Source organism: Syngnathoides biaculeatus, chromosome 7 (genome assembly GCF_019802595.1).
Source record: "Syngnathoides biaculeatus isolate LvHL_M chromosome 7, ASM1980259v1, whole genome shotgun sequence".
Classification (NCBI taxonomy): domain Eukaryota; kingdom Metazoa; phylum Chordata; class Actinopteri; order Syngnathiformes; family Syngnathidae; genus Syngnathoides; species Syngnathoides biaculeatus.
The window spans coordinates 26,354,171-26,374,054 of record NC_084646.1 but is presented as its reverse complement, the minus strand read 5'-3'; the positions used below and the strand labels follow the sequence as shown (position 1 = coordinate 26,374,054).

General features: G+C 40.3%; 1 protein-coding gene across 18 annotated transcripts in view; it reads right to left on the bottom strand.

Moving 5' to 3' along the window:
• Nucleotides 1-19,884, bottom strand: part of LOC133503106 (discs large homolog 1-like protein) — a 138,137-nt gene that overhangs the window by 78,391 nt on the left and 39,862 nt on the right. For 9 of the 18 annotated variants that reach the window (XM_061824298.1, XM_061824295.1, XM_061824296.1 and 6 more), the window contains one exon: nucleotides 9,752-9,874. The exons of 5 other annotated variants lie outside the window; for them this stretch is intronic. In XM_061824298.1, the coding sequence (XP_061680282.1) occupies nucleotides 9,752-9,874 (123 nt within the window). Of the gene's footprint in view, nucleotides 1-9,751; nucleotides 9,875-10,151; nucleotides 10,263-19,884 lie in introns of all 18 variants that reach the window. 4 more of the 18 variants (XM_061824301.1, XM_061824306.1, XM_061824307.1 and 1 more) reach the window with 1 other exon arrangement.

Sequence of the window (19,884 nt, the reverse complement as noted above, 5' to 3'; positions counted from 1 at the left end):
TTATATGATGCAGGAATAAAACACCAGTCAGACAGAAACTTCTGTGTCCAGCATCCCTCTGTGTCCACTCTCTCTTTCTACACCAGAACACAATGCAGTGTAGCCGGGTGTGTGGATTGGCCCTGGCTACAGATGCACGGATCTTTTGTTACATTCTGAGAAGATTACGTCCCCCCACCCCAAACTATTATTTGCCGGGGGGGAAGCTCCTTTCTCCTTCCGCACATGGCCAAACCACCTCCGCAACGGGGCCAACGCAGAAGCCTTCGCCGGGGAGCCCAAAGCGGAGGCCTTCGCTGGCGAGCCTGACGCGGAAGCTGTCCGACGCGCAAATCGACACATTTAGCACCCGTCATACGTATGCGAATCTTTTGTTACATTATGAGGGACGGATTATGTGATCCCCCCAAACTATTATTTTTTTTTGCAGCTACACATCTACCTGTCATTTGGAACCCACGGAGCTCTCATCCTTTGCACCCGTGCAATCCATTTTAAACAACGAACCGGGTCTTTTTGAAAAATATGAAGAATGAATCTATCCTCCCAAGTGTTCGACCAATATCCAGCAACACAACGAGCCGGCATTTTGGCTAACACAAAGGCACAACAAGCTACCTCCCAGCAGGTAAAACTAGTATAAACAGATGAGACTGAGTGCACAACTGCCCTGTACGTCACTTCCTGCTTCTTCTCGAAAACAAATTCCTTGAGAGGAAGAAAACGGATGGGTCCTTTCCGGCTGCCTTTTTTTCATTAATATCCTCAAAAATCATGCATTTTTTGAAGTGAAATTAAAACACAAGGTGGAAATTGAAAAAAAAAAAAAAAAACTTTTACGGGTTTTAAGAGTTTGAGCTGGATTTAAAAAAAAAATAATCACTTATGGCTGACGTCACCTCTGTTGGCAACTTATCCCATTTTTGTGCAGGATAATAACTAAATCCTACTTCAACGTGTTTGCTTTGTACTATGTGCTCCACTATTTGACCCAAGTCAGTCGATCTCAGAGCCCTACTGGATTTGCATTCCATAAGCATTTATTTCATATATTCATGACCTAAACCATTTAGGCATTGATAGACTGGTAGCAGAACTTTAAAATCTATTCTTGGACTTTAGGATGAGAGATACCGTATTTTTCGGACTATAAGTCGCAGTTTTTTTTTTCCATTGTTTGGCCGGGGGTCCGACTTATTCTCCAGAGTGACTTATATTTGAAATTATTAACATTATTACATCCATCCATCCATTTTCCGAGTCGCTTATCGGTTATTTTCACACTGACAACCGTAACAGAGCGCTCCAGGCCCGTGTATGTGTACCTGCTACTTATGAAAATTCAGCATTTCAACTTCAGCTGTAATTTATAACAACTGAAAAGGTCTGAACAAAAATGCCACTGAAGAGAAAATTATATCCTGCAGATTATTTTAAATAACATTGTGATGTTGCTAACCAGTGATGACAAAAATACTTATTACCATGAATGCAACTTGTGATGCTTCATACGTCGTTAGATGAAACTTCATGCAAGCGTTGAGACTTATGTCCGTTTAGCATGAACGTAATTCAATTTGATTTGCCATCATGATGGTGCGATGGTGAACGGTTCTTGCCGACAAAGGCATGTGTTTTATTTGTTTGATTATCCTGTTTTTATGCAGAGGCCCCGTAGCTCAGTGGTTAGAGCCCTGGTTTGGTAAACCAGGGGTTGTGGGTTCATATCCCACTGGGGCCTCCACTCCATGAGAAGGTTTGCGTCAGGAAGGGCATCTGGCATAAAAATTGTGCCAAACATATATGTGCGTTCATCTGAGATGACACGCTGTGGCGACCCTGAAAGGGACAAGCCGAAAGAAACGTACTTATCTGGTTTTTATGCGAGGTTGGCAAAATGATTATTGGCAACATCGAGGACGAATGCTTTGGCATACACCCCATTTGTGAATGTAGACACAGAGCAGAACCCTCCCTCTCCACAAAGTCTGTCCATTCTTGTTGAGCCTCATAATTTTTTTCTTTGAGCGACCTTTGTCAAAAGCGTTTCCATAATTACGTAGTTGTTTCGACACGATTGGCGTTCGACCCGAAGCCTGTGGACTACAGCAAACCCACTAGGACAAACTGTCTCTGCGTCATTTGCGTTGCCTACCGCCCCAACCTATGGCAACCCCACTAGGACAACCCTTCTCTGCGTCATTTGCGTTGCCTGCACGACAGATATCCCATGTACGGCATGTCGTTATGAGGGCTCCATGAGCCATATGCAACCACCAACAGAGCCAGGTATGGCTCGCTAGCCATAGGTTCCCGACCCCAGCTGTGGGACCAGTGAATGACGTATGGAGAGCACAGCTTCCGGGTGAATCTGCCATGCAACTTTCTGGGAAGTCATTGGATGGCTCGACAAACCATCCTGTCAGGATTTGGAAAGGCTGGAATAGGCTAGTTATAACTTGCACTGGCGATGAGTCTGAAGCGACATCGAAGAGGAAGTGCCACATCTTCTACCTCCGGAGTTAGCGGAGTTGATGAAAAGTGACACCGTGAATGAAGATTTCATTGGATTTTAGTTACCGGGTATTTGGAGTTACACGAATGGTTTTGGTCAAATTCTTAGTATGTTATTTATGCTATAGTTATCGGAATAACTTTTAATATGTTATGTTAACATACCAGCCATGTTCTCTCTCAGTTGTGTCATGTAACATAAGCATACTGTTCAGCCTGTTGCTGCTTCTATTCTATTTGTATTTTGAATTGTTCGTCATTTAAATTTTAAAGGACGTCTGTTCTTGGTCTTTGATTTTATCCAATAAATTTCCCCCCAAAATGCGACTTATACTCCAGTGCGACTTATATATGTTTTTTTCTTAATTTTTATGGATTTTATGGCTGGTGGGACTTGTACTCCAGATCGACGTATGGTCCGGAAAATACAGTATATGCTCTGACCTCTTTCTTCTGGTCAGAACTCGAGCTGCAGCATTATGAATGAGCTGTAAGCTGTTTAATCGTCTTTTTGGGGAGTCCAGTCAAAAACCCATTACAATAGTCAAGTCTACTTTAGATGAAATGATGGATATGCTTTTCCGGGTCTAAGTGACACATGCAAGCCTTCACTCTGGATATATTCCTCAGATGGTAACAGGCAGTTTTAGTAAATGATTTGATATGACTGTTGAAAGTCAGGTCAGGTTTCAAACTTGGTCTTTGTTTTTTAAAGGCAATGAGTCCAGGTAGTTACTAACAGGAATCCTCTTTTCTTTATTCCCAAAAACAATGATCTGTTTTGTTGTGGTTTAGTTGAAGAAAATTTTACCTCATCCAGTTAATCCCCTTTAGACAGTGACAACACCTCAATTTAACTGTAGTCATCGAGAGACTTCTTCTCCTTCTTTTCCTTTCGGCTTGTCCTGTTAGGGGTCGCCACAGCATATCATCTTTTTCCATCTTAGCCCATCTCGTGCACCTCTCTCACCCCAACTGCCCTCATGTCTTCGCTCACCACATCCATCAACCTTCTCTCTGGTCTTCCTCGTGCTCTTTTCCCTGGGAGCTCCATCCTCAACACCTTTCTACCAATATACTCACTCTCTCGCCTCTGAACATCTCAAAACCATTGAAGTCCGCTCTCTCGAACCTTGTCTCAAATAACTCCAACTTTGGTTGTCCCTCTAATCAGCTCGTTTCTGATGCTATCAAACCTGACAATGATAAATATAACTGTGTCATCTGCACTAATATGATAGTAAAAATTAAAGTTGGAAAAAAGTTGACCCAAGGGTAGCATATACAGGAGGGGTCCAAGAACTGACCCTTGAGGGATTCCATAGGTCAATGATAATTATCTCCCTTTAGGTGAAATTGTGAAAAATAATTCATAAGATGTCACTTTATTGTGATGGAGAGGTTTGTGTGTCCCAATCATCCTCGGAGCTAAGTTGTCAGGGGCTTCACATCCTGGTAGGGTCCCCCATGACACAGTTCTTAAAGTAGATGAGGGAACAGACACAGCACAGCTAAAAGATTCCTATAATGAAAAATATACATGGATCAAGTTTTCACTTGCTCAGAAGCAAACTCTCTGGATCCTGGGCTGGAGGTGGGGCTCGAACACGAGCGCCTGGTGGCTGGGCTTGCACTCATGGGCCTGGGTGGGCACAGCCGTAAAAGGTAACATGGGTCCCATGGGCTCACTACCTGTGTGTGTGTGTGTGGGGGGGGGGGGGGGGGGGTCTTAGGGCTCAGGTGCAGTGCGAGCTGGGAGGTGGGTGAAGGCAGGAACCTTGGCAAACCCAGCCATAGAAGCTGGCTCTAAGGACGTGGAATGTCACCTCTCTCACAGGGAAGGAGCCCAAACTGATGTGTGAGGTTGAAAAAGTTTCAACTAGGTATATTTCGACTGTCCGCCACACACTGCTTGGTCTCTGGTATCAGTCCTCTTTAGACAGGTGGACCCCAGGTCAGCAAATGTACGTTGGGAGTCACCCCAGTGGACGAGGCCTCCCTCTGCCTTCAGGTGGGGGATGGGTCCTGACTGTTGTTTGTCCCTATGCACCAAACAGCAGTTCAGAGCATTCACCCTTTTTAGAGTCCTTAGAAAGGGTGCTGGCGAGTGCTCCTTCTGGGGACTTCACCGTCAATGGTCACGTGGCCAATGACTGTGAGATCTGGAAGGGCATGAATTTCGCTGGAATGAGAATCAGCTCCTCTAAATCTTGGACCTTGGTCCTCAGTCAAAAAGGGTGGCGTGCACTCTCGAGGTCATGGATGAGAACCTGCCCCAAGTGGAGGTATTCAAATATACTGGGGTCTTGTTCATGAGTGAGAGAATAATGGAACGGGGGATTGAGAGGATGGTTCGATGCAGCATCTGCAGTGATGCTGACTTTGTATCGCCCTATTGTGATAGAGAAGGAGCTAAGCTGAAAGGTGAAGCTATCAATTTACTGGTCGATCTATGTTCCTACCTTCATCTATGGGCACAAGTTGTGGGTCATGACCGAAAGAACAAGATCCCGGATACAAGCGGCTGGAATGAGTTTCCTCTGCAGGATGTCTGGGCTCTCCTTTAGAGATAGGATGAGAAGCTTGGTCATTCGGGAGGGGTTACTACACATTGAGAGGAGTCAGAAGAGGTGGCTCGGGCTTCTGATTAAGATACCTCAAAGACACCTCCTTGGTGAGGTGTTCCGTGCACATCCCACCAGTAGGAGACCCCGGGGATGACCCAGGACATGCTGGAGCGACTACATCTCTTGGCTGGCCTGGGAACACCTCAGGATCTCTCCAGAATAGCTGGAATAAGTGACTGGGGAGAGGGAAGTCTGGGGGTCCCTAATAAAGCTACTGCTCCACCCCTCCCTTGACCAAATCTTGGATAAGCGATAGAAACCATATGGATTGATTTAAGCAGGTAAAGGTTAATTGGACAGATAAAATATAATGTATATAAAAATCAGTAAGTTCTGCAATCACAAAGTCACCAGCAATCTTTTAACATCTTTTTTAATAATACGGATAAAATTCAACGGGCCGGTCCCGCATAGCCACTCTTCCGTATATACGTCACCATAAGCCCTCCTCCTCACAGAGTGAGCAGACAGCAAAATGAGCTGTGCCATCATGTGGGCCTGATCTGACCTATTTCCTTCATAAATGTGTATAGTGAACGTCAAGCCCCTTTATCCATGCGAGACAACACTTCATTGAAGGAAACATTATTATAAGCCCATTTTTATCTGTCTAAATCACTCCCAATTGTCAGTAGGCATATATTTCTGGGTGGTCACATGGACAAATGATCATATAATGGTTGGGGATCCATTCATTCTGTGAACATTTGTATTTCATGACTTTTTTGCTACATGGCCAATAGACAATGGTTCAGTAATGCATTCTCTTTATGCATGCGAGCACGTTATTGCACAGCACTTAAAGGAAATTAATCAATAATCTCATTTGATTTCTGGATGATGAAGTCGGCAGTGTTTTAGCCCATCAATGCAAACATTGCATTTTGGTAGTACAATAGCTGCATACAGCTTCAAAAATACGACAACCAGTATATGCCACACAAGACAACAGGTTTGGACTAGTCAGGAAAATAGAGCCCTATGTGTTTACTTTGTACTCCTTTATTACAATGTCCAAGAGGAAAGTAACACTTTAAAGGTAAAGTACATGTAAACTTAAATAATGTTTTTACACAGTTTTCATGTTTTGTTTACTTTTATACTCCATATGTACAAAGAAGTTTAGGGCAGGTTTTTGTTTTCAGATGTGAAAATATGACTTGACAAGGCATATGTTTACATGGCATAATAAAAATTTCAAAATTGTCCAAATATATTCTCTTTATTCATAGATAGTTGACCATTTAAATTAATACTGAATCAAGTTACAAGCTTAAGAATATTGAATCACATTGCAAAATAATCAAAATCATATCAAAACATGAGGTTCTTAACAATGCCCATCACTTTTAGAAAATAGAATATCGGAAAATGTTGATCAGTTTTCCTTCATCCCAACTAAGCTGTCTGCTTTCACAAAAGACAGGCATTTGTAAACTATAAACATTTGAGTCTCTACGTGACAACATTTTCTGTCTGTCTGGTTAGAATGCCAACTTCTATTCTAATACAACGCACCCAAAATTTTGAAAATCAGATGCTGGGATTTGGAGAAACTAAGGTTTTGTGGTGTCTGTGTGTGTGTGTGTGGGGGGGGGGGTTGTCCGTTTGGGGAATGTTTTTTGTGAGGGGAAGATTTTTGACCCAAAGATTATTTGATCATTTATCATTGTCTGCTTTTGTGTTCCTGTTTCCTGGTGTCAGCAATTGTGTTATTTTGGAAGTCTCCATATGTTGTTTGCTTCATGTGTTCATTGAATATAAACCCAAATAACAGATATGGGTCACTTTAGTCAAAAACAGACGTATACACACCCTACAAAGGAGGAAAATCCAGACACCTTCCAGATCAATATACTGTGGTCTTTTGTATCGTTTCCTAATTATTTTGGCTCATCCCCAGCCCTTCCATTAGTCCACAGTTTGATTCTGCTAAGGGAAGCGCTATTGCAGTCTCTCCCTGTTAAAAGGATATATAGGGGTGTTATACACTATATATAGGAGACGTGGAGACAGTGGAGAGAGTGAGACCGGAAGACAGGCTCTTAAAGTTTTCAGTTCATTGTGTTGACAATAAACAAACAAACAAATAAATGTACTAATTATATACTTTTGCAATATTGTACAACAATGACTATGGACATGACAAAATGGAATCTGAAAAAACAATTTGCAGCCAATGATTGACATATGGAGCCCATAGACACCACAAAATTGCTGTTCCGCCATGGAAATGCTTTGCTTGACCTTTACTCCAATAACCTTCACTTGCTGCTCTTTTCTGAGACTCTTTGATAGAGATAATGGATACTTATACATATATTTTTTTTTTTAATTTATTTTACTCTTTGGTGTGCCTCAAAAGAAATTCATCTCACACTCGGATATGTACTTTGTGTTGCATAGCACACACAGAACCAGATCAAACCTGCAGGCATGCAACGAGAGATTCAGAGTAAAAGTGCACAGAGTGCTACGCCACTTGAGCTAGGGTTATGATACATTGCGCAAAGACACATCAACAGTAGCCAGAAAGCACACTACCATCTCTTCAAAAAGTAGCTACTTTCAGTTTTTTTTCCAAACGTGTAAAAAGACACAAATGACTCGAACACAAGTCATTTAGTTTAATCTCAGTTTACAACACAACACAATACTGTATGTCAACGCCCTGAGATGTATGAAAATAAATGGATTAATGTTAAACTATTATTCTACAAACACAATCGGATTACTGGGTTTTAACTAGTGGTCGCACATATGTGTTTGTGTAAAAAAATATAAATTAATGAAAGGAGTTAGTTCCCTTTTAACTACCCACTGACAGATATCTTTAGCAAAGATGCCAGCTCAAGATGGTTTTTTAAGGAATCATTTAACCTGTTTAGCACAATAATAAAAGTTACATGTGTTAGTTTCTCAGCTTTCAGGGGCAGCATGAATGATTAAAATTGCACAAAGCAGTAAGGAGTACAGGTAATTTAAAATACATGTGCGCCACTGCGTTACCAGTGATCCCCATCGTTTTAAAAGAGTTAACTTCTTGATTTATCAATGGAGTGGTAATCTGGGCTGGGTGTAACCAGTGAAACTGAAAACGGCTTTCAAAAAACAGATATTAGATATAAGATATTTATCTATCATTTAGTATGGGGCAGTTAGTTTTTCACATTTGGACAAATAATAAATAAAGACATTTTAAAAACAATTTGTATTTTCATAGGTGGTCTTTGTGAAATATTAAAATTGCCTTCAAATCCAAAAGATTAAGTGTGATGAATATGAAGAAAGAAAAAAAAATATCTTATCACTTCGAGTCCTTCAGCAGCAAGTTAAATCCCAGACCTTTACACACCAGGTGAAAAAATGAGCGCTACCGTCAGTCTTTCCTGCCCACAGCAATATGATTGTTCCATTGTCCTAAATAACCCTATCATATGCACAAAATAAAAACATTGGAATATCCCCCATGTGAAATATTGTCTGTACATTAAAAACACAATGTGCAATACATCGTACACAGTGGCAATTTGATGCTAAACCCCCCCCCAACATGGTTTATTTTCAAAAACTTATTCTTTTCATAACTTTTATACTATTGCTTGCTGCTGTTAACTGTGAATTTCCTTGCTGTGGGTTCAATAGTCTTCATCTTTTTTTTTTCTTATGATGGCTAAATATTCAGTAATATATCGCTCCTTGGTCTTATCTCATCTCTTGCCACTCCCTAGCCTCATAGACTTTCCTTTCATCCTAATAATCCACATCTCCTTCATGACTACTGGCCACTAACGTCTTTTGAGTCTTGTATGTGTGTTGGAGACAGACAGCCAAGTGTTTTCACATTAATAAAAATATCATGTAACATTACTGTCAGTATATGTAGTGACGATATTCTATTTTTTGTCATGCCAGTCAAATCACGTGGTGCCGCACACTTTGTGTAGCAGTTTCCCTCTGCTACCTTGCCTTGCATTCCTGCGTGTGTGTGAGTTGAATTTCCCCTTGTGGCTGCAGAAGTGTGCAGCATAGAGCGATTGCTTCAGAGCAAGGTTCATGATTCAAACCTTGGCTGAAGCCTTTTTAATATGGATTATATATTGTAACTGTAGTTCCATGGCTTGCACAAAGTGTGCATTATGTTTCCCTATGGAGGATTATAATTAACATTATAATAAATGTTGAATTGAATGGCTCTGTAATAATTTCACAGTCTTTTTGCTGTGGTCTGTACCGCACTTCTCCTCCTCATAGGATTTGTTCTAATTTATAAACCTGGACAGTTAATGCTGATAAGATAATGGTTGTCTTTATGTGAAGATGGCATGCACTTTTCAAAGGTTAGCACTGTCAGAGAATAATTGTCTTCAGTGAAGATGGAGCGCACTCTTCTAAGGTTAGCTCTTAAGACCTATGCTGCCTCCAATTGTTTAAAAAGTGCTACTACACCTATAAGTCTCAAAAAAGGATGACAAAATACAATACAGTACTCTGTGTTGTGTAGGACGGCGTCCACACAGAAAAAAAAATGAAATGCTCAATGGAAACAGAAAGCAACGGCATAGTATGATGCAATCTTGAACTCATGAAACTGACTGATGCAGGTTTACCTGGTTGCAGGCATGGGTTTTAGAATACAGGTAAGAGAATGGTGGGACTATGACTTCATTCATACTCTCCATCTCTGGGTAAGGCCATGGCTCGCCATCAAATGGAGCCTCTGGAGATTCTTCCTATGAAATATAGACATCAGCACTGTGTAATTTAACACACGCACGTGTGTTTCTCCAGCTTTTTCTTCCTAATTAATCAACATCATATGGTGAAGTTAAAAAAAAAGTATATACTGTATATAATTGAATAAAGGTGTCATGAATAATTAGTAATTATTTCACAATTTGTAATCCTCTCTAATTATTTCAATATATATTTAAAAATGTCAGTATTGTTTTTGCTATTAAATGCTTCTGCCTTTTTCTTCATGAAATAATTTTATTGGTCATTCACTACCATCAAACTCAATGGGCAGGCAGTGAGGGGGCCTCGTGCTGATCCAGTCACAAACCATTGATGGAGCCTGCCTGCATCTGCATGACCACTCTCGTGGGTGAATAAGACATTCTGAGAAAAGAGATGGATTTAATAGTAATTATACTGACCAATATATTTTATGCATTTTACATGCGCAAGTTAATAACAGACATTGTGGACCTTGTAGAAAATGTAAAAGCTTTACTAAAAGACTAAGCAATCAGAACTCAAGTGGGATTTATAATAATGTGATAGACACAGTATATTGTGCAAAGAGTGTGTAAGCAGTGTTTCACCAAGTACCGATACTAGTATCAAACGGAGGTATTTTGATGTGAGAAAGCACAGTAACGATTTTTGTTTGTTGTTGTATTGTCAGTTAAAAAAAAACATACACGAGAGCGCTCAATAAATACAATGTCTTAAGAAACAACAGTGAGCCAGTGATTCCCAGAAAAGTTGTAAATGTCTTAAAGTGAGGAACGAGAGTTCTTTGTGTGTGCGACTGTGTGGGAGCCAGGAGTATAAAATCGATTCAAACTGTTGACTCGTTCCTGGGATGTAACAGAGTCCACCGCTCACAATGCTGTGTGAGCAAAGTCAATGTTATGTACAGTAGATTAGCCTGTGCTGTTAAGGCTGCTGCACACGGAGCGACAGGGCCAAACCCAATTTAACTCTTTTGCAGTTTGTGTAGTTTGCCAACAGTCTTTATGAGTGGCTGATCAATAGGCAAATGCTTTTGCCACAATTAAAAATTTAAATTGCCAGGACACCCTGTCACAGTGTTAAAACTCCTTTAAAGTATTCAAATTCACACTTTCTCACACCCCTCCACTCTTCTTAGCCTCATGCCTCTTCCTTAACTATGAATTTAGCTTTTTATGAAATGTGACAAACTACAACATACTGTCAATACAGCTTCAAACACCTATAGAGGTTCACTGTTCAGGGCATCCATATATTCCATCACTCTATGTGCAGGGTTGCGCCGGCAACTTTTTTCTTTAGAGAGACACGGCATTCAATGCACATTAGAGTCAGTGGTACCAGCGGGAGATTGACAGCATCAATAGTATCAATGGCTTACCACAGGTACCTGCTGCTTGGAACAGGACATATCACAAGATGTAAACCACTTATCAGCAAAAATAATCAGAAAGTACAGAGATGAGCGACAAAAGTTTTGAAACAGAGTTTTATGGAATGATGAGACCAAGATTAACCTCTACCAAAGTGACGGAAAGAGCCTAGTATGCATAAAGAAATAATCTACTTATGATTGAAAACACAAAAGGTCCTCTGAGAAGCATGGCTTGAATAATAATCTTTATGGATGATATAACTTGTGGTGGTAGCAGCAGAAGTTTACAAAACAATTTTGCGTGGCAAATTGCAAAACAAATGTATCCAAACTAATCACGACAAGCTCCACCATGCAACAAGACAATGGACAAAACACTGTCAACACAATAAAGGACTTCGTCAGGGGGAAAAATGCAAGGTTTTAAACTATCTGAGTCGATTACCAGACCATAATCCAGTAGAGTATGCAGTTAATCTCCTGAAGACGAGAATGAAGGGAGAACCCAGAAACGAAATGAGGCTGCAGTAAAGGCTTAGAAAAGTATTTCAAATGAAATTTGCAACAGTCTCGTGAAGTCAATGGCTCACAGGCTTGATGTAGTTATTGCAAGTAAGGGCTATGCTACCAAATATTATTTACTTTCACTTAATTTAATTTCATCTGTTCCGGAACATTAGCTCACCTGAAAAGTGGGTGGCATCAAACAAAAGGTGCTCCGTTCTGAGTTGTTTAACGCATATGGATGTAAATGTGAAATAATAGCTGAACTCTGGTCCAATATTCATCTTTTGATCTGAAACCCAAATTTCTTCAATATTCAACAAAAACAAGAGTTGAACTCGCCGTGCCAATGCCTTTGGAGGGGATTGTGTGTAGCTAGCTAGGTAGCTAGATGGATGGAGACAGACTAAGACATTAAAATGCAGGCATTGAAGTAATGATTACGACTAAGTTAGGAATTGGCTAACTTTAAGTTTATCATAATATTTTGAAATGATAAAAAAAAAAAAAGGATTTGAAGTTGTTTAGTCAGTTTTCACTACTGTTACCACTACTTTTGTTGTTGATGTAGATTTTTGCCATGCTTTAGATTTGTACCGTTTGACTACTGGTGTTGAGGGACTTTGTGCAGGTACAGTATCAAAGTCAGAATTTTGTATCATGACACCACAACTTGTAAGTTCTCCAGTGCTTCTCCCATGCTGGACCAAAAAAAACAGGACCAGTTTGCTTGACCTATGCCCCACTGCCATCCTTGAGCATCGTATCCTGTGTGGGTAACCAGCGAGTGAAATCACAGGGAGGTTTGAAATTTCTAAGAGGACAATCAGAAGGTGCATTAAACATACTGGTCTATGTTTTTTTTTTTCGTTTTTTTAATGTCTGTTATTAACTCAGAAGAGTGGCCATGGAGATAGGCATGCTCAAACATTGGTTTATGACTGGATCAGTGGTGGTCCTGACTAGTGCCCGCCTACTGATTTTTATGGGAGTGAATGACAGGTAGAATTAGTTTTTGATGCACAAGCAGGGACCACAAAAAAATTAATAAATATTGATACAATTGAAAAAATAGGGAAATAATTAAATACATATGGAAACTGTGAAATAACGAAATATTTGATATTTAATTAAATATTTCTTCATTTAAAATTTTGTTTCTTCTCCCCAGCGGCTTGGCAGAGCATCTGCCTCACAGTTATGAGGACTGGGTTCAAATCCCGGCCCCACTTGTGTGGAGTTTGCGTGCCTGTGTGGGATCTGCATTTTCCATTTCGGTTTCCTCCCACAACCCAAAAACATGCATTAAAAGGAGACTCTAAATTGCCCATTGTTGCCCATAGTTTGTTTCTGTGTGGCTTGTGATTGGCTGGCAACCAGTTCAGGGTGTACCCCATCTCCTGCCCAAAGATAGCTGGGATAAACTATAGCACGCCCGCAACCCTTGTGAAGATAAGTGGCTCAGAAAATGGATAGATGTAGGGATGGGTTTCTCCTACCGCTCCATATGAACAATATCAATGGAGATAACATATTCCCCTTTTCCCCTATTTTTTTCAAGGAAATGTCTTTCTTTGAGTTATAATCCCTCAAGGGAATATTATTATTTGAATTTTTATGAAATGCACATTTGGTTAATACAAATGTATGTGCTGTATTCCTTTTTACTTTTCCTCATTCCTATCATTAAAATTAATTTTATACAATTAAGTTATTCATGATTAAATTAAATAAACAAAATGGAGAAAGGACTGTTATTCTCATGTACTGTAGAATAACACATGCAGCGAGAAGGGAACATGTACATGGGGAGAACAAGATGCCAACCCCATCTGTCATACAGAAGCATGCCAGCACTTGGTGGGAAGGTGAAGCCCTTAAAATAACATGCGCATATTCAACAATAGCAACCTACAGGTACGATGTGATTACGTTTATTATCTTAACTGTGTCTGTGGGGGTATGCATGCACATGCGTGTATGTTTTATTTCGCAAAACTAGGCAAGATGACAATATCAAACATGTCTTTAATCCATCCATTTTTCCATACCACTTATCGTGACTAGGGTAACAGGAGTGGTGGAACTTATCCCAGTTATCTTCGGGCGAGAAGCGGGATACACCCTGAACTGGTCACCAGCCAATTGCAGGGCACATAGAAACAACCATTTCCACTCACATCCACACTTATGGGCTTCATACAACCTACCACACATATTTTTGGGATGAGGGAGGAAACAGAGAATGTACAAACTCCTCACAGGCGAAGCCAGGTTTGGAACCCTGGAACTGTGGGGCAGATATGCTCACCAATTGTCCACCGTTCCGCCTAGCACCAGTCATAAAAGGTATATGTAATGAGCTGGACAATATACCCACAAAACCAGACTATCAAATAAACATCAAGGCATGTACAGGAACAAACAAACACAGATGCCTGTGCATGAACACACATGCACTCACGTCCACACACACGCAAACACTATCAAGCCACAATATTGCAGTACAAATCAAAAAGTTTGTCCATGTTTTTGTATTGGGTTCTATGACAATACTTCACTTAAAGGGGAAGACAGCAGTAAAAAAAAGAATAAAAAGAAGGATTCAAACAATAAAGTTTAGTGTCTCTATTGTCATATTTATCGTTTCATTGTGCGCCACCATTTTTATTCAACTTGTAAACGCCGTTGTTAATTGTATGTATACATTTTAATTGATCGGCGAAAGACCTGACCCATATTAAATGTGGCTGTGAGTTCACCCACCCCTCATATATCCCATTATCAGGTTAAGTGTACAAAGTTTAAATAATCAAATATGAAAAGGAGAAAGGAGTGATTCTCCGATACTTTAGAATAACAGGCACAGCGAAAAGGGAACACGTACATGGGGAGAATATGGAGAATGTGGCTTGGCATTGCCATCCTGAAATGAGCAAGTATGTCCCTGTAAAAGGCGTTGCTTAGATAGCAGCATATTTTGCTCCAAAACTTGTATGGAACTTTCAAGATGAATGGTGTCTTCACATATGTTCAAAGTTACGCATGCCATGGGCACAAACACACCACCATACCATCTCAGATGCTGGGTTTAGAACTATGCCCCAGATGACATGACATCCATGATGTCCAAAAACAATCTGAATTCCAGACTTGTCTAATCACAGCACACTTATGCACTTTATGTCACTCCATCTCAAATTAGCTCAGGCCAAGAAAAGTTAATCACGTTTGTCAGTGTTCATATATGGATTGTGCTTGGCATGGTAGAGTTTTAAAGTGAATACGTGGAATAGTGACAAACTGTGTTAATTCACAACTGTTTTTTTTTTTTCTCAAGTATTCCTCAGCCCACGTGGCAATATCCTTTACACCAAGGGTCTTGAACCTCTGGCTCACGGGCCATACCTGGCTCTTTTGATGATTGCATATGGCTAGCAGAGCCCTCATAATGACATTCTGTACATGTGATTTCTGTTGTGCAGGCAACGCATATGACACAGAGTCAGTTTGTCCCAGTGGGGTTGCTGTAGTTTGCTGTGGCAGTCGATGTGCACGAATGCAGAAGGGTCGAACGCATATCAGGCCAGAACAACTAATTATGGAAATGCTTTGACAAAGGTCGCTCAAAGAAAAAAAGATGAGTACCATCGAAGTTTTCAGCAAGAATGAACAGCCTTGTGAGGAGAGAGGGTTCTGCTGTGTGTCTAAATTCACAGATGGAGAGTATGCCAAAGCATTCATAATTGATGTTACAATAAGCATGTTGACAACTTCGAATAAAAAGAAGATAAACGAATAAAAGACATGCCTCTGTCGGCAAGAACTGTTCACCATGGTACCATCATGATGGCAAATCAAAATGAATTATATTCGTGATTAATGAATGGAAGTCTCAATGCCTGCATGAAGCTTAATCTGATATGCTGTATGAAACAAACTATAAAACCATACAGCACCAGAAGTCGCATTAATGCAGGGTTCACACTCACTCTAACAAAAAAAATTTAAGGGCTTTTTAGGGGCATTCTTAGGGGCCGACACTAAAAATTTAGGGCCATCGTGGCAAATCAAGAATAAGGAAAAAAGACTCACCCAATGGTGCCATCAACCATTGTTGGTTCATCAAAGGTTCCAGTACCTCAGTACCTGTCACAGTGATCACCTGTCGCCCCTTGTGGTAGTTCTCATTGATATCAGAGTGGTAGCTTTAGCAATGTCACTGTCTGGAAACATGACTGCAAACATTTTTGAATTATTTTCACAAGATTTGTAACTGTAATGGATGCAGATCACTTTTAAAGTCCACACAATCTCTGCTTTTAACGAGTCCATTTTCGCGTATTGAACTACATTCATAGAACCTGACTTCTGGCTGGTTGAAGACAATGACTGGACAACTGTAGGTGCGCATGCAGTGCCAGTACTGGTGCTTAGTTGATCCCTACTGCTGCCTGATGTTGATGCTTCACTATCTTGATATTTTAACAGAAACAGATTCATACTAACAGAAGATGAGACAGTCTTCGCCAAATCAGCGTGTTTCCTGTTCTTCTGGTGCGACTCCAGTGCTTTGACGCCCATCTTTCCAAGCTGGTAACTCTGTTTTCACAGATCACAGTAGAGCACATGGCGATCTTTTGAATCTCGACGAACCCAGCTCCCAAACTCTTTACTTTCAACCCAAGCATCTTGAAAAATGCACTTCCCCATGATACAAGTATTCTTATTGGATCGATCAAAGAACTACGCTACGAAGACGAAGTGAAATGCCTACTCACAAAAATAAACAATGGAATATCAACGACAGGATGGCGACTATAAGAAAAAAAGTTGTGAACACAGAGTGCCTTCCCTTGGCAATTTCCGGCTGTTTTGGACGCCAGATGGATCCATTTTTTTTTTTTAAATATAAAAGATTTGTTTTTTTTTTTTTTAGGGAGAATTTTGGCGGTAGAGGTCCTCCCTTTGATTTTTTTTTAATTTAAGGCCTTTTTAAGGGCTTGACCGGTTTTCTGTGAATTTTAAGGACTTTTATGGGTCCCTACATGGATCCTTAGAAATTTAGGGGTTTTTGAGGACTTTTAGGGCCGCGTATGAACCTTGTAATGGTAAAAAGTACTTTTGTTATCATTGGTTAGCAACAGCATAACAATGTTACTTAAAATAATTCAGAGACTTGTTGTACTCTAAAAGTGTTAGTCTTTGATAAATGCGCAGATACACATGAAATTAATTTTTAAAATACTGTATGACTCTTTTGAAATTAAATTTTAAAATATTTAGCCTTAGGCTAAATATGGCTGTTTCAGTCGAAAACGTTCCCAACTACTGCTTTACACAATGATGCCAGTTTTTAATACATTTTCACTTGAGGGATTGTAAGTCTCAATGCTGGTTTTCGGCCTTGTTGATTACATGCAAAAATTTCTCCAGTGTCTCCGAATCTCTTGATAATATTGGACCATTTATGATTCTTTGCAATTCTACATTGAGCAACGTTTTTCTTAAACTGTCAGACTATTTCCTCACACAGTTGTTCACAAACTAGTAAACCTTATCCCGTCCTTTCTTGTGAACAACTGAGCCTTTCGGAGATGCTCCTTTTATAAGTATACAAAATCATGACCATTACCTGTTTCAATTCACCCGTTCACCTTTGTTTTTTTTAGCATTGCTCAACTTTCACAGTCTTTTGTTGCCCCTCTCCCATCTTTTTTAGGAACATATTGCAAGCATCAAATTAAAAATACAAAATATAAAAAAAACTACTAATCATAAATTTTGTAAAAAAGTTTGACCATAAGTTTCCTTTGTGTGTATTTAATATATTTAATATTAATATGCAGTAGGTTGAAAATGATGTGCAAACCATTGTATTCAGTTTTTCTTCACATTTTACACAATGTCCAGATTTTAATGGAACTGAGATTTGTATATTAAAACAGTCTATGTTCTGATAGTGAAATATGATCAAAATTATCTTTGGAAAAATCATTCCTTTTGGGGCCCCATGTTATGACTAATTTAATTTTAACCATAATCTAAAAAACTTGTCCTGCTGTGACACTAACAGCCTATCAGAGACTGTAGAGACTTTAGGCATTAATAAAGAGAATAGGCACGCCACCGCAGACTCAGTGAGTTTGGATTGGTTTCTGTTTCAAACTGAAGAGTAGCACTTGGAACCAAAGAGCCTCATGTTCAATTTCCCCAAATCATTCCAGTAAATAAGCAGCTCAACCAGAACACACAGTAGCAACCCTCACCAAGGTACATTTGAAATATGTAACAGGCAACTGAGGTATGCATTCATTTTTCAAGCTCAAGGAACATAATTTTACAGGACCATACTGTATATTCTTCTTCTTTTTTTCCTTTCGGCTTGTCGTGTTAAGGGGCTGTCACAACATGTCATTTTCTTCCATGAGCATCTATCTCCTCCATCTTCCTCTCAAACCCCAACTGCTCTCATGTGTTCCCTCACAACATCCATCAACTTTCTCCTTTGTCTTCCTCTCATTCTTTTGCCTGGCAGTTCCATCCACAGCGCCCTTGAGCCAATATACTCACCCTCTTGCTCGCCTCTGGACATGTCCAAACCATCAAAGTCTGCTCTTGAACCTTGTCTCAAAACATCTTACTTTGGCTGTCCCACCAATGAGCTAATTTCTAATCCTATCCAATTTGCTCACGCCTAGCGATAACCTCAACATCTTAATTTCTGCCACCTCCAGCTCTGCTTCCTGTTGTCCCTTCAGTGCCACAGTCTCTAATCCGTACGTCATGGCCGGCCTCCCCACTGTTTTATAAACTTTGCACTTCATTCTAGCAGAGACTCTTCTGTCACATAAAACAGCAAACAGCTTCCGCCAGCTGTTCCAACCTGCTTGTACATATTTCTTGACTGTCTTACCATACTCACCATTACTATGGATTGTTGACCCCAGGTCTTTAAAGTCATCCACCCTCGCAATATCTTCTGTTCGGAACCTCATGCTTCCCCTGTTGTTCATGCACATATATTCTGTTTTATTTCAGTTAATATTCATTCCTCTCCTTTCCAGTACATGCCTCAATCTTTCTAATTGTTCCTCCACCTCCTCGCTGCTTTCACTGCAGATCACAATGACATCTGCAAACATCATGGTCCAAGGGGATTCCAGTCTAACCTCATCTGTCAGCCTATCCATTACCAGAGCAAATAGGAAGGGGCTCAGAGCTGATCCCTGATGCATTCCCACCTGAAATTCTTCTGTCACAGCTACGGCACAGCTCACCAATGTTCTGCTGCCGTCATACATGTCCTGTACTATTCTAACATATTTCTCAGCTACACCAGACCTACGCATGCAGTACCACAGTTCCTCTCTTGGTACTCTGTCATGGGCTTTCTCTAGATCGGCAAAGACACAATGTAGCTTCTTCTGACCTTCTCTGTACTTTTCCACTAGCATCCTTAAGGCAAATAATGCATCTGTGGTACTTTTTCTTGGTATGAAACCAGTGTTGCTCGCAGATACTTAGTTCTGTCCTGAGTCTAGCCTCCACTATGCTTTCCCATAATTTCATTGTGTGGTTTATCAACTTTATTCCTTTATAGGTCCCACATCTCTGCTAATCGCCTTTGTGTATATTACAGGTGTGGTGTATATGTGTGGGAGAGGACCAGAGTACTCTGAGAAAAAACACACGAGCATGGCGAGAACTTGCAAACCATACCCAGGCGAGACCGGATCTGAACCCATGTCCTCAAACTGTAAGGCAGATGTGCAAACCACTACTTCGCCGTGCCGTCCCTCAAAGTACCCAAATGTATAGCATGTTGTCACTCAAAATACTTAAAATTATCCAAACAAAAATGTTCCCCTGCATTGATTGATTGATTTATCCATTCATTCATTTTCAACACCATATACCCTGGATAGGGTCGCAGCGTGCTCGAGCCTATCCCAGCTGACTTCGGGCGAAAGGCGAACTACACCCTGAACTGGTCTTCAATCAGTCAGTTGCAGGGCATTTCCTGCAATGATTTTCATAAAAAATAAGAACCTCTGACTTGCCTGAAGAAGATGGCCAGAAATTTCTTGGTGTAAATTCAACCTACGACTAAATGTGTAACCC